The 12,617-nt window shown below is 38.0% G+C and overlaps 1 protein-coding gene across 2 annotated transcripts; it reads right to left on the bottom strand.

Annotated features, from left to right (window-relative positions):
- Nucleotides 1–2,264: 2,264 nt before the first annotated feature.
- On the bottom strand, nucleotides 2,265–6,295 carry LOC142634421 (putative disease resistance RPP13-like protein 3). 2 transcript variants are annotated; one of them, XR_012844172.1, is made up of 3 exons: nucleotides 2,770–6,295; nucleotides 2,611–2,680; nucleotides 2,265–2,540 (listed from the first exon to the last, which is right to left on the bottom strand). XR_012844172.1 is itself a non-coding variant. In XM_075808712.1 (2 exons), the coding sequence occupies exon 1, from the start codon at nucleotides 6,210–6,212 to the stop codon at nucleotides 2,817–2,819; it is 3,396 nt and encodes a 1,131-aa protein (XP_075664827.1). In that variant the 5' UTR covers nucleotides 6,213–6,295; the 3' UTR covers nucleotides 2,265–2,680; nucleotides 2,770–2,816. The 2 variants fall into 2 exon arrangements, 1 of the variants encoding a protein (XP_075664827.1); XM_075808712.1 differs by having other exon boundaries at nucleotides 2,265–2,680.
- Nucleotides 6,296–12,617: the final 6,322 nt, after the last annotated feature.

Below are 12,617 nucleotides of genomic sequence, written 5' to 3'. Positions count from 1 at the left end.
AACTCATTTTTAATGAAAAATAATAATGAAATGACATTAAATTAAGTAATAAAAAAATAGGTTTAGGAAAAAAAATAATGATTTGTTTACATACTAGTTGAAATCATTATAGCGAGCGAAATTTAGTGGCATAAACCAAAATGAGCCAAAATTTAAATAGTGATGGTATAGAGAGGTGATTTGTGCTGGTTAACAAACGGAATAGAAAATTCTAACCACTTCAAGCTGAATGGAACGAAATTCATAACATTGCCTTCAGCTGCCCCTTTTGTATAATGTGTCTTTTGAGTAGACATGGCAAAATGGGCGGGCGGGTCGGGTTCGGGTCGAGTCAAACGGGTTGCGGGTCAAATGGGTCACGGGTCAAAACGGGTCATTTTAAGCAGGTTAAAAACGGGTTTGGGTCAATTAGGTTGCGGGTCGGGTCGGGTTGACCCGTATTTTTCACATAAATTTTTTTTTTTTTTTATACAAATAAAACAATATGTATTTGTCATTTGGAAAGTTATGTAATAAATTATTTGATGTACAATGCATTATTTTGACTTCACCACTTATATCAAGAATGAATTCAGTTAAACTTATTAATACTTATTCAATAATTTTAAAATTATACAAATCCTAACATTACTATCTAAGACAAAATAACACAAACATAGGTAAAAACAAATACACATGTTTTATTTCTACACAATATCAACATTCCAAAATATAAAACAAAATTGCAAATGACTTATTGGATAACTCATTTGATAAAGAATAAAAACATATAAGAAATTTACAATCTTGAAAATTAATTTTATAATCTATTATCAATTGTGGTTGACACTCTATTTCAATTTGAGATATACATTAAAATTTGATTGCTTACTTATTTATACATGGTCTCTTTTATGAATATTATATCATTGTTAGGCAACACACACTCTAGAAAATATCATAATTTATTTTGAAAAGCCATTTATTTTGGACATAGATTATTAAAAAATAAGTCTCATAATTTATGCTAATTTGATACTTTGACTTCACTATTTTTACACTTGTAAATGTTTCTCACACATGTCTACAATTTTAAATCTATATTTTTAACTCTACTGTAACCATATTATCTTGGCATGTACTTTGTTATTTGATATCTAAAAATTTTTACTCATTATAGAATGCTCAACCTTTTATCTTTCAATTAATTTGCATATGTAAATGTATCAATTGTTTCCTTAAAGCTCACAATAAACAATTAAACTACTATTGTCTTAAATTTACTTTTTTTTTACCAAAAAAAAAAGTTTTAAAAAAGTGATTCGAGTTCGGATCAAGTCGCGAGTCAGGTCGGGTTGACCCGCAAAAAAACTCGGAAAACTCGGGTCGGGTCACGGGTCAACCCGTTTTTGTTTCGGGTCAAAAAAATTGGGTTCGGGTCGAGTATTTTTCGGGTCGGGTCGGGCCGGAAAATTTTGACCCATTTTGACATGTATACTTTTGAGTGCTACCTAGAAAAAAACCCACTCCAAACAAACCCCCAAACAGCAGCCACGGTTTGAAACCGTTCAAAAGACAATTTGTATCAATGAAAAAAGCAAGAAAAGAATGGCTCTATAGATATGGTAAGAGTGTAAAGAGGTACACTGGGCACATGCAATTCAACTTGATGGTATGTTTACATATAGGCTCGCTGCCGACAGCATTACCCCCTTAGATTTCTCTACTCTCAAGCCGAACAAATAGAGCCATAACAAAGGACCAAGGCATTCACTGAATTTTACAAAAATGGGCATTAGCTTGCTTAAATTGCTAGGCTTAATTCGTGATAAGATCACCCCAACAAAACTTGCTCTACTCAAGGTGGTGTTGGTGATGAATTCACAAGGCATGATCTCCAACAGCCCTTCAAAATATTGTGGTGCTGAGGTTTAAAATGGATTTTAGTTTATTTGAGTGAAGGTTTTGCAGATTTGGCATCCAGTAGCTCGAATGGCATGATTGGGGATCGAGTTTTTGAATAGGGAAGGCATACCAACAAAAACGCTGGTTGGAAGCTTGTACATGGCAATAAGTCTGATCGCCTCCACGAGGAATGGAAAGCGTACAAGGAAGTCTCCTCTGTAGATGGATTTTCAACCGACTATTGCTACATATTGTTGATCAAGTACCTTAGAACCAATCGAAACAATTGGAATAAAAAAACACATTACAGAGACAGTAGCATCCTGTTTGTGACATCGTACTATTTTATTCGAGTACATGAGTCAAAACAGATATATGCATCCAGAAAGAAAGAACATATTCCATATGTCCCCCAACCGAATAAAAGAACACACATATATCACTTTGTATAAGAAATCGTACAACATTATTCCAGTCATTTGCATGGTAAGCATCTGACTATTACATATTTTTATCAAATGCATCAGAACCAAGAGACACAAAAATAATACACACCCAGTAGTACTTTGTAACAAAGCGTACTATTTGATTCTAGTCTTCTCCAGAGCAAGCATATGACTTTTATTGATCAAACCCATAGCAACACATTAAAGGAACTAAAAAAGAAGAAGAAAAATAAGTAACCTGGTGAGCCAAATAGTAAATTGAGACATCATGTCTAAATACCTCTTTAGGCTTTTGTCCAACACGTACATCATCCTTCATGGTCAAATAAGTAATGAAAGGAAGCAGCAATCTGTTAAAAGTTGCAGTGTCAAAATATTAATGCTTTGTTTTAAGAACTAAAAAAATGAATTAGAACAGAGAAATAAAAAGAAAGACTACCTTCCCTACATATAATCTTGAGCTCCATTCAGTATTGACTATGGTCATCAATAATTTATGACCGGAGATAGAGCAATGTCGTCCCAAATTATCTCCTTGGTTTTCTCAATTTCTGCTATGAATTTCACCGGCATATCCTTTAACTTCAATTCACTAAGAGTCTTCAGAGTCCCCAACCCAGTTGGGACCTTCAAACTGTTGCAGGAACGAATCTCTAACTTCTTGAGCTTTGGCATTGCTTCCTCCACCACATTCCATTCTTCCAATTCCTTAAGCATCCAGAAGTTCAGAACATGAAGCTGGGGAAAGCCTCCCTTGGAGCATGACATGCTTTTCCCAGTATAAGAACCAGAGTACAAACTGAGACATTCAAGCTTTTTAAGTTTCTCTAACTCTGGCATTGGATCATCTAAAAGTCCAGAGGCAGATAAGGTAAGGTCAGTTAGGCTTTGTGGGAGTCTATTAATGGATGCATTCTCTAGTTTTCCAAACAGATATAGGTTGGAAAGATTTTCAAGGCCTAACAAGAAAGTCGCCTTTAGATCTTGAGGCTGACCCATTTCATCAATTGATTTCAACTTCAAAGCTTTAAGCTGCTTCAGGTTCAAAAGACTCTCAGCTAGTGCCATTTGCTGTGACAGGTTCAGTTGGAAAGCTAGTGCCAATTTTCTAAGGTTGGTCAACCTACGGAGGCTATCCTTTAGAGGACTGTCCTTATCTACAAATGCACCCCTCAATGTTTGGAGATTTTGCAAAGAACTCCCACTTGATTGATGCTTGATTTGGCTTCGATAAATTTGGTTCATGCATAGGTGCTGAAGTTTCTTCAATTTCCATATTGAACTAGGGAGAACACGGATATAAGTATGCATCACATCCAGAGTTTGGAGGTTTGTTAAGTTGCCAATTGACGATGGGATCTTCTCCAGGTAAGTCCACCTTAACCCCAAATATGTTAAATGAATTAATTTTCCTATAGTGTCTGGCAATTGGGGTCGAAATACGTGTTCAAGATCAAGGACTTGTAACTGTAATAGATGACCACTTGCAATACCCAGAGAAAGGAAGTTACCTATTTCTTCTCCAGGTTTATTTCCTTCTCGAGTATCAAAAAAGAGAATTGAGCGGGGATTTCTGCAGCTTCGCAATAAATTTTGTAAATTTTTACCATGTTCATGTTCATCAGCATTATGAGCAAGCCGCTGATCAAAGCTTGCATTTGATCGCAACCATAAATCTCGCAGAGCACTAGGGAAACTACATGTCTTTTCCTTCCCGTTAGGCCTTCTTTCCACCACTTGTACCAAGTTGAGGTTTATCAACTCTTTCAGAATCTTCCTTGCAACTAATTCAGGAGGCTCTTGCTCACTTGGCTTTACCAACCCTTCTGCAACCCACAAAGCAACTAATCTCCTTGCTGAAGTTTCGGTGTCCTTGGGGAAGAGTCCAAAATAAGAAAGACATTGCCCTAGAGGTGGTTGCAAGTCTTTTACTTCGGAATCTATAATTTCCGTCCATGGTGTTTGGTTATGATCAATATGGTCAAGCACCTTCAACAACTTCTCATAAGTCACATTCTCCGTCCCTGAAAATAGATACCCAAGACTTAAGATGGAAAGTGGCAAGCCCCCACACCTTCCTACTACTTTGTGTGCGAGCGAATTCAGTTTTTGTGATTCTCCTGCTTCTGGAGAGAGGTCAGGCTGGTCAGAAGTTTCAGAGGGAAGGTTGACCATCTGTTGAAACAAACTCAAGCTCTCATCTTTGGTTCGTAGTCGAAGTTTGTAGTAGTGCTCAGCATTTGAAGCTACACTCTCGTGCCGTGTGGTGATCAAAATTCTACTCCCATTTGTGCCATCCCGGAATGCGGCTTTTAAACTCTCCCAGGCTTCCACTGACAAGATGTTGTCCAGAACTATAAGGTACTTCTTACCCTTCAAGAACCCATTCAGCTCCTTGATCGAGTAATCTTTTTCCTTCCATTCCATATTAGTCCCTTCCTCTTTTTCCTTCCCTTCCTTATTGGTTGCCGGTGCAGGCATTAACGTCTGTCCTAATCTTTTCAGGATTACATTCTTTTCCTCATCCACTCTATCAGTTAGAGGCACCCAGTATCTGGACTCAAAATGGTTCTGAATAGCACTATGGTAAAAAACCATCTTCGCCAGTGTTGTCTTACCGATGCCCTTCATCCCCACAATAAAATGCGTGGAGCAATTCTCACTGTTGGTGATTAGTTGTGAGACTACTTTATGTACATCTTCATCCATGCCGACTACCAAGTTCTCCTCTCTCCTCTGTTCGATGCGAAATATTGTTATGCTTCTCCCGAGAATTCTGAGTGCTATATTAAATCGCCTAATTTCTTTGAACTTTGACGGAGACTCTGTCTTGTTTTGATTTTCACTCCACTCCGAGCGGGAACTTTCTCCATGGGATTTCAATGATTTTCCTGCATCTTCAATAATTTCCTTCAGTTGATCCGTCCAAGCCATTCTTGAATGCTTTATACCTTCAATTGCTTTTGCATCCATGAGAAGTTTGTGTACATCCTTTAAACGACTGTGTAGTTGTGTGAAATCTTCCATGGCTTGCCCCTGACTGAGCTGATTGTGAAAGTTGTTCAGATGAGAAGAAATACCATCGTCACTGGCTGCTGTGGCCTCAGATGAAAACATTTGCTTTTTCTGCGACCGATGGACAGATTTTAATGAATCTCTTCTAATAAATTTGAAATCACAGATGTCCTTATGTGCAATGAGGTTCCGAAACTTTCTTTCGTAGTGCTCATGGCTCTTCTTGAGCTTACGCTTTGCTATCCAATTACCGATATAGAAAATCCAACTCATTCGATTTGCTATTTTCAGTATGCTCTCCATGTCTTGCTGTAGTTCGAGTATGGCCTCCTCCACAAGCTTCACCCAGGCCTTCTCCGTTTTAGTGTCCATTCTAAGCCCATCTAAATCTTCCAGGAAAGCAAGCAGTAGCTTCACCCGAAACTCAATTTTGTACTGTATGTCGTCTTTCTTGTCTCGTACTAAATCCGGCTTTCTATGGATTAGGTCCTTCAATTTCTCTTCAATAGAATGAGTTGGTGGCAGTCGCACAGCTCGATTATAAGTATAAGAGTTTTGTTCCACCAGTGGTCTGTCCTGCAGGCTTCTAACAATAGACCTTGACCTCTCTAGTGATCCATAGATCTTTCTACATTTCCTGCAGAGATGATCATACATCTCATCGATCACAGCATCTATTTCAGTGCGGAGGCCACTGATTTTTCTGAAATCCATTACAACGGAGAAAACCCACCTCAGAAATTGTCTTCTTCGACTCAGTCTCTGGTAGGTTTGGCGGCAAGACTTTGCCTTATGAACCACTGCATCGATTGCTTTTACCCATTCTTTCTCAACATCGCTTAGTTGTACAGTTGCTCCTGGTCTCATTTGTGAATCCCAAAGGTGATGGGCTTTCTTATCTATTTCTTTCCCCAAATCTGAAACGTATTTTACATCTTTTATGAGAGCATTCATAAACTTCTCTTCAATTCTAAGCCACTTGAACTCGTCCTTCAATTTTTGAAACCTTCTGTAACTAAAGAAGATTATAGCCAAGTACGCAAGCCCAAGGACTAGGGATAAATATATAATGGAAAAAGCACGGAGATGAGGACGAACATGAGCACGAAACAATTGACAGACACTGGGTACAACATGGGCATAAAAGTGCTTAGAAATTACGAACAAAGTGGCCATGGTTGCTCACAAAGCCACTCTCAATTTCTTCAAAGAACACAGTGGCTTTAATGAAAACAAAATGGCCATTACATTGTCCAGAAGGTGATCGTCATTGATCCTGTAGAATAAATTAAAAGATGGATCAAGTGAAATGGCTTTTTAACATAAAAATGAACCGAAGCTTGGTTAATGAAGATGAACAGAATCCATGGTAGAGCCAATGAGAGCGCTCAACCGTGGGGATGGATTATGGATGAGTGGGTTTTTTTCGACTTAAAACTTCTTTTGTGCCCAAAAATAAAAAGCATTGTTTAAAATATTTAAATCCAATAATTAGAATGAGGAAGGAAATCAGACATTTTTGTTAAATCTAATACGAGTTTGACCCAAAATAGACTTCGGGTTATTGTGTAAATAATCAATGGTTAATTGTAAATCTTTTTATTTTTTGAGCCACAATAAACCATTCAATCTACTAAAAATAATAAAAATTTTGGTATATATTGTAATATTGATATAAGAATTATATTGTATACTAAACAAATGTGTACAATATTGTACATTTTTTTACAAATATGTACAATATTATACACTTTTATTTAGTTTATAATGTAAATCTTACATTGATAGTACATTGCAAACTATTAAATTACTAATTTTTAATAGGTAGTCAGTCTTTACATAACTCGGCCCAAACTTAGTCTACAATTGATAGAATTTTTTTTTTAAAAATGTCATCAATGTAGAAATTATCAAATTAATGGAGATGTATTCTGTTTTTTGGGATAGATTTATATTAATAGAGTTATTATATAGTTTGTTAGGATTATGTAAAAGTTCCCTGATTAGATGATAATTTAGGTCTGTTTTAAGTATAGTGGTTGTATGGTACTAAACAACTAAATTTAATTTTTTTAAGAAAAATTTAATAAATTTTCTACAATGGTGCTATAAAATGAAAATAATTAAATTAAATTAAAAAATATAATCCGATCAATCATTTGGATGAAGTGCTATTCTGTCACCCCAAAAAGCACATGCAACTAGAAAGCGATGAAAATAATTAAAAGCATAGCTTGCTTTAATTTGGCACTTTGCAATAATTGGAAACAGAAAGTCATTCTTTTACTTTCTATTGGTGGGAAAAAGAAATCATAAAGAAGTAAAAAAGGATCGGGCCCTGTACATGTCTGTCCTCAAAGGACTGGATAGAACATTAGAATTGGTAAGAATCATTTTAGTTTGGACGGTATTTGTTGAAGAATCTTGGGCCAATGACCATAAAGAATCACACTTTATTTTCAACCAACTCATGAGGTAGTGACAGAGCTAAATTTTGTTATCAGGAACCAAGTAAAATGTTTTTGGAAGGTTTATTAGAATTTTTTACTTTACACATTTTAGACCAAGATTTTTTTGCCAAATAAAGTATAATTAAATAGCTAGAATATTTTAATATTTTTTAAAATGATGAAACATCTAATGCCCGTTTGGTAATGTTTTTAAGTAATGTTGTTTGTATTTTTTGAAAATACATTTGGATAAAAAAGTCAAAGGACCCCCTAATGTTGGAGAAAAAAATTGTTTTACCAAAGACACCAACTGATAATATAGTTGGTTGCACAATGACTCTAGAAATATATACTTGTAAAAAGGATCAGTCAAAGGACAAAGGTGCAATAATGTCAGCTATCAGTACTCTGATACTTAAGTCAACAATCAAGTTTTTCTTACTTCGATAGGTAAAGATATGAGTCCTAATCTTTTATCTCACTTTTCCTGCTCCACTCTATATTCCACCAATAAATACTTGCCACATGTTTACCTAATTAATTAAATACTACCATTATTGACTTTGTTGGGAGGACACAATTTGACTCCCTACAACCACTCTAAAAACAAGCATGCGTGGTGTGATGTCGAATGTCAAAAAAGATTTGAGTGTGTCTTCCTCATTACCAATTGGTTTTGAGGTGGAATAATATAGCTCACAGTCTGATAAATGGTATTAGAGCCAAGGTCATGGGTTCGAGTTACGGGAGCGTCATTGTGAGGGAGGGATTGTTGGGGGAACCACAATTTGACTCCCTACAACCACTCTAAAAATAGACTCGCGTGGTGTGATGTCAAATGCCATAAAAAATTTGAGTGTGTCTTCCTCACTACTGTAGATGACTAAATTTCTTAGTTCGAAATAAATCAAACAAGTAAAATAGTTTCACAAATGCGAATTTGTATTGATGAATATGTGGTACAATTCTCTGTAATTACAAAAGAGTGATCCTCTGATTCGATCTCCTTGAAAGATTTGTTGATTGGAATTGTGGTAATGTGATTTTGATTTGAACACAAGATATCCTTCAATTTAGCTGAGGAATGGATCGAAGATCTTTGAAACGGAATTACAACGAATCTCTGGCTATGAGCTTATTAGGAATTCTTTGTTCTTCGTGTGTTCTTCGTGTTCTTGGCGTTCTTCGTCTTTGAAAGTTTGTGGTGGAAGTTCTTCGGTGCTTTAGAAGCTTGATTCCGTAGAGCTTCGTTGATTTATGGTGTGTTGAGGTTCCTAGAGGCTTTTGAGCTTGATTCCAGTGAACTTTGAGATTTAGGAATATGATTTGGATGATTCCTCTTCGATTGTTCTTTGTATTTGAAGGTTTGTGGTGGAAGTTCTTCGAGGCTTTGAAGGCTTGAATTTGTAGAGCTTCACCAATTTGTGGTTTGTTGAGGTTTCTAGAGGCTTTTGAGCTTGATTCTAGTGACCTTTGAGATCTAGACAAGTAGTTTGGATGACTTTGCTTCGAATGTTGTCTGTATTCGAGGTTGAAGTTCTTGAAATTCCTGGAGGCTTCGGGGTATGATTCCGGCAGAGCTTCTGGATTTCTGAACTCAAGATATTTTCTTCCTTCTCTCTCCCCTCCTCCTTCTGTCCTGGGAAGGCTTCTATTTATAGGAGTTTAGGGGTGGGTGAGCGACACGGGGCGGAGTTTGATTGGTGACACTTGTCACAGCCTGATTGGTCCGCTTATGTCATCGCTTACACGTGCTGGATTGCTTGTGTCATCGTTTACACGTGCAAGGCTGCTTGTGTCATCGCTGACGCATGCTGATGCAGGGCTGCTTGTGTCATCGCTGACGCATGCTGATGCAGTTTCATGCCTTTATTTCAATGACACTTGGCAAATTTTTATTGGTTTCCGAATAGTGATGGCAAAACCTAGCAGCAATACGTGGTGCTTTGTAATTGGTTGTATTTTGTGGACTTGGTAGTATGATGTGTCAACTTGTGATAGGTCAGGAATTTTTCCTCTCTACAAATGCCCCCTCGAGACTCGTTCATGCACACAGTTTTGGAGTGTGGTGAGTGAATGAGTCTTGAAAGAAAATGGATTTTTTTATACTTGACTCTTCTAGTAAATAGTTGAAGGTGGTGGAGCTTTTAACAGGATGAAATAAATGCAGAAGAGTAGACCCACCCATATGAAAGGCTTTGATGAGACCGAGAAGGGGTTTGCGAGAATTTGGCTGTACTCATGTGACCGAGCTTTCTTAGCAGAGGTTAAGTCAAAGTAATTTCAGAAGAGTACTTTGGATCGTTGGTGGCGATCACAGGGTGTTGAAGATGGAGAAGAGGTGAGAATATTGGCTGGGTACAGCATGTAGAGCTCTGGAGCTAGCCCCTTATTTTTAAGGACTTCTGGTGAAGTTATATCTGAAGGGTATACTTTGGATCACAGAGAGAACATGTGGGAGTGTGGTTGAATGTGCTTGTGTTATCGCATCACTCAGGTTAAGTTGAGGTAATTTCAGAAGAGTGTTTTGGGTGTGTTGATGTTGATGGTGAAGAAAATGGTGATGAAGCAAAGTGAATGGGTGAAACATATGACACCATGGGATCTGACCCTGCATGTTGGGGACTCTCTGGCGTAGATGTCTCTGGGAAGTACACCTTCAAATGTGGGACTGGCTGCATGCTGAATGAGGTCCAACAGCAAGTCGTTGAATGCGCATATGTAACTGGACCATACTGACGGACATTAAGTTGAAGTAATTTCAGAAGTATATTTTCTGAAATTCTTCAAGCTGATCTTAAGTTGGAGTAATTCCAGAAAGTGTGTTTTGTGGTACCGGCAATGATGACCTTTGGGCTCCACGTTGGTGGAAACATGGAATGAGGCTTTGGCGACCATTTGCTGACACCAAAGGCTAATTTCTGATGAGCTGGTACCTTGGAGGTCATCATAAGTGTTGGATGGGAGACAATTTGTAGGATACCCCAACACTTTTTACCACCTTCACCTGATGCAACTTTATTGGGAAAGCATAACAAATGAAAGATGGAGCTAACTTGTGATCCTAGTTTTAGAAACCAGCCAAGTTGCTGTTTGTTCCGAACCGCTACTTCTAATGGGAGACCAAACAGTTGGAAAGAGACTACGGAAGCCCTGATTTTAGGAACAGGTGTCTCTGCTGGACTTGGATTTCCTGGTGAACCAAATCCAAGAAAGCATGGAACAACGATGCCGACCTTGTTATGAATAACTTTATGAACAAATGTAGTCGTTAAGTGGGGAAACAAAATTTGTTTGAATCCTAAAATAGCGATGATGTTGTGAGAAGGGTTTCTACTAAACCATGAGAGGGTTGATTTCAAACTGATTATGAAGCGATTTTGGTTGCTAGGTATTGAGAATGACGAGGCCATAGTGAGAACTGGTTGTGAGAAGGAGGATTTGAAAATTTGAAAGAAGCAAATCTTCATTTCATGATTTAGTGTATGTGTGTTGTTTTTTTTTTCTTGATGGGTTTTAGTGGATCCGGCCCTTCTATTTATAGTGAAAAGATGAAGAACGGTAGTTAGGTAATTAAGAACGGCGAACGAGACCCTTTGGTGAGAATGGTGGATGGGAACGGTAGGCGCCGAATGAGAATGTTAGGTTGGAGACTGGTAGGCACCGACGGAAATGGTAGGCTGAAGTAGTGACTCAATGTAATTTCAATTTTGAGACATACTTGTGAGAGCTCATCTGTTCTTTGAAAGGGGAGCCTTGATCAAGTTTGGAGGATAATTTTGAGGGAATCCAGACCAAATGGATGGATCTCAAATTATGATCTTGAGAGCTTAAATTTTGGACACTGCTAGTACTTTGGAGAAGCAGATGTAGTTTCTAAGTCCAAAACAAATACCTAGATTTCAAAAACAAATACCTAGATTTCAAAATCAAAATCTTTGCAAAAACCTGATAGTACAAGTTTTGCTTGAACATCTTGATCTTCGGTCAAAGTTTACATCAAAGCCAATAGTTATAGAATCACACTATTTGAGCAATTTTGGATTCTCAAATGAATAAATAGACCCCAAAATTGGAAAGTACGCGAAAAATTGAGCAAGACAGGTCAATCTTAAAAATTTTGACTTTTGGTCAAAATTTGTGCAAAAGTCAATTCTTTTAGAAATTGGACTGTTGTGCAATTTTCGAGCCTCGGTTGAAGAAACAGACCCCAAAATTGGAAAGTACGCGAAAAATTGAGTGGGACAGGTCCGTTTTGAAAATTTTGACTTTTTGGTCAAAGTTAAAGTCTTAATTTGTCAAAGTTTTTTTTTTTTTTTTTTTTTTAGGCGGTCCGGATCCGGTCGGGTTTTCGGGTCGAACCGGGTCAAGGAGGATGACGTCATCCGTGACGTCATCGACCTGGAGCGCGTGTGACGCGTGCCAGCGCGTGTGGCGCGTGTGGGAAGATTGTCGGCGCGTGGCAGCGCGTGGACTCATCTAGCGGCGCGTGGGAGCACGTGCAACTGAAGCTGGGATTGCCAGACCTTCTGGCGGCGCGTGTCGGCGCGTGGCTCATCATTTGGGCTTGAAATTTTCACATCTTGTAGTTATAAGGCCGTAGAAGACTTCTATATGGTCAGTTTTGTGAAATTGTGCACAAATTTGCACAGTTTTGATGGACTAAACCGGTGGTCATCGCGAGCTTGTGGCGGCGCGTGGTGGCGCGTGGTTGATCGTTTGGACCTAAAAATTTCAGGTTTTGTAGATCGAAGGCCGATAGCTCTAATGGCGGTATCAGTTTTGTAAAATTGTTCTCACATTTGCGCAGATTTGAATGAGA

The sequence above is a fragment of the Castanea sativa genome, chromosome 5, assembly GCF_040712315.1.
Source record: "Castanea sativa cultivar Marrone di Chiusa Pesio chromosome 5, ASM4071231v1".
NCBI lineage: Eukaryota > Viridiplantae > Streptophyta > Magnoliopsida > Fagales > Fagaceae > Castanea > Castanea sativa.
The sequence above is the reverse complement of the archived record's forward strand: the minus strand, read 5'-3'. Positions and strand labels throughout refer to the sequence as shown.

What these genes read in the sequence shown, in the direction of transcription:
- LOC142634421 (XM_075808712.1), bottom strand. Translation starts at nt 6,212, where the DNA reads ATGAGACCAGGAGCAACTGTACAACTAAGCGATGTTGAGAAAGAATGG.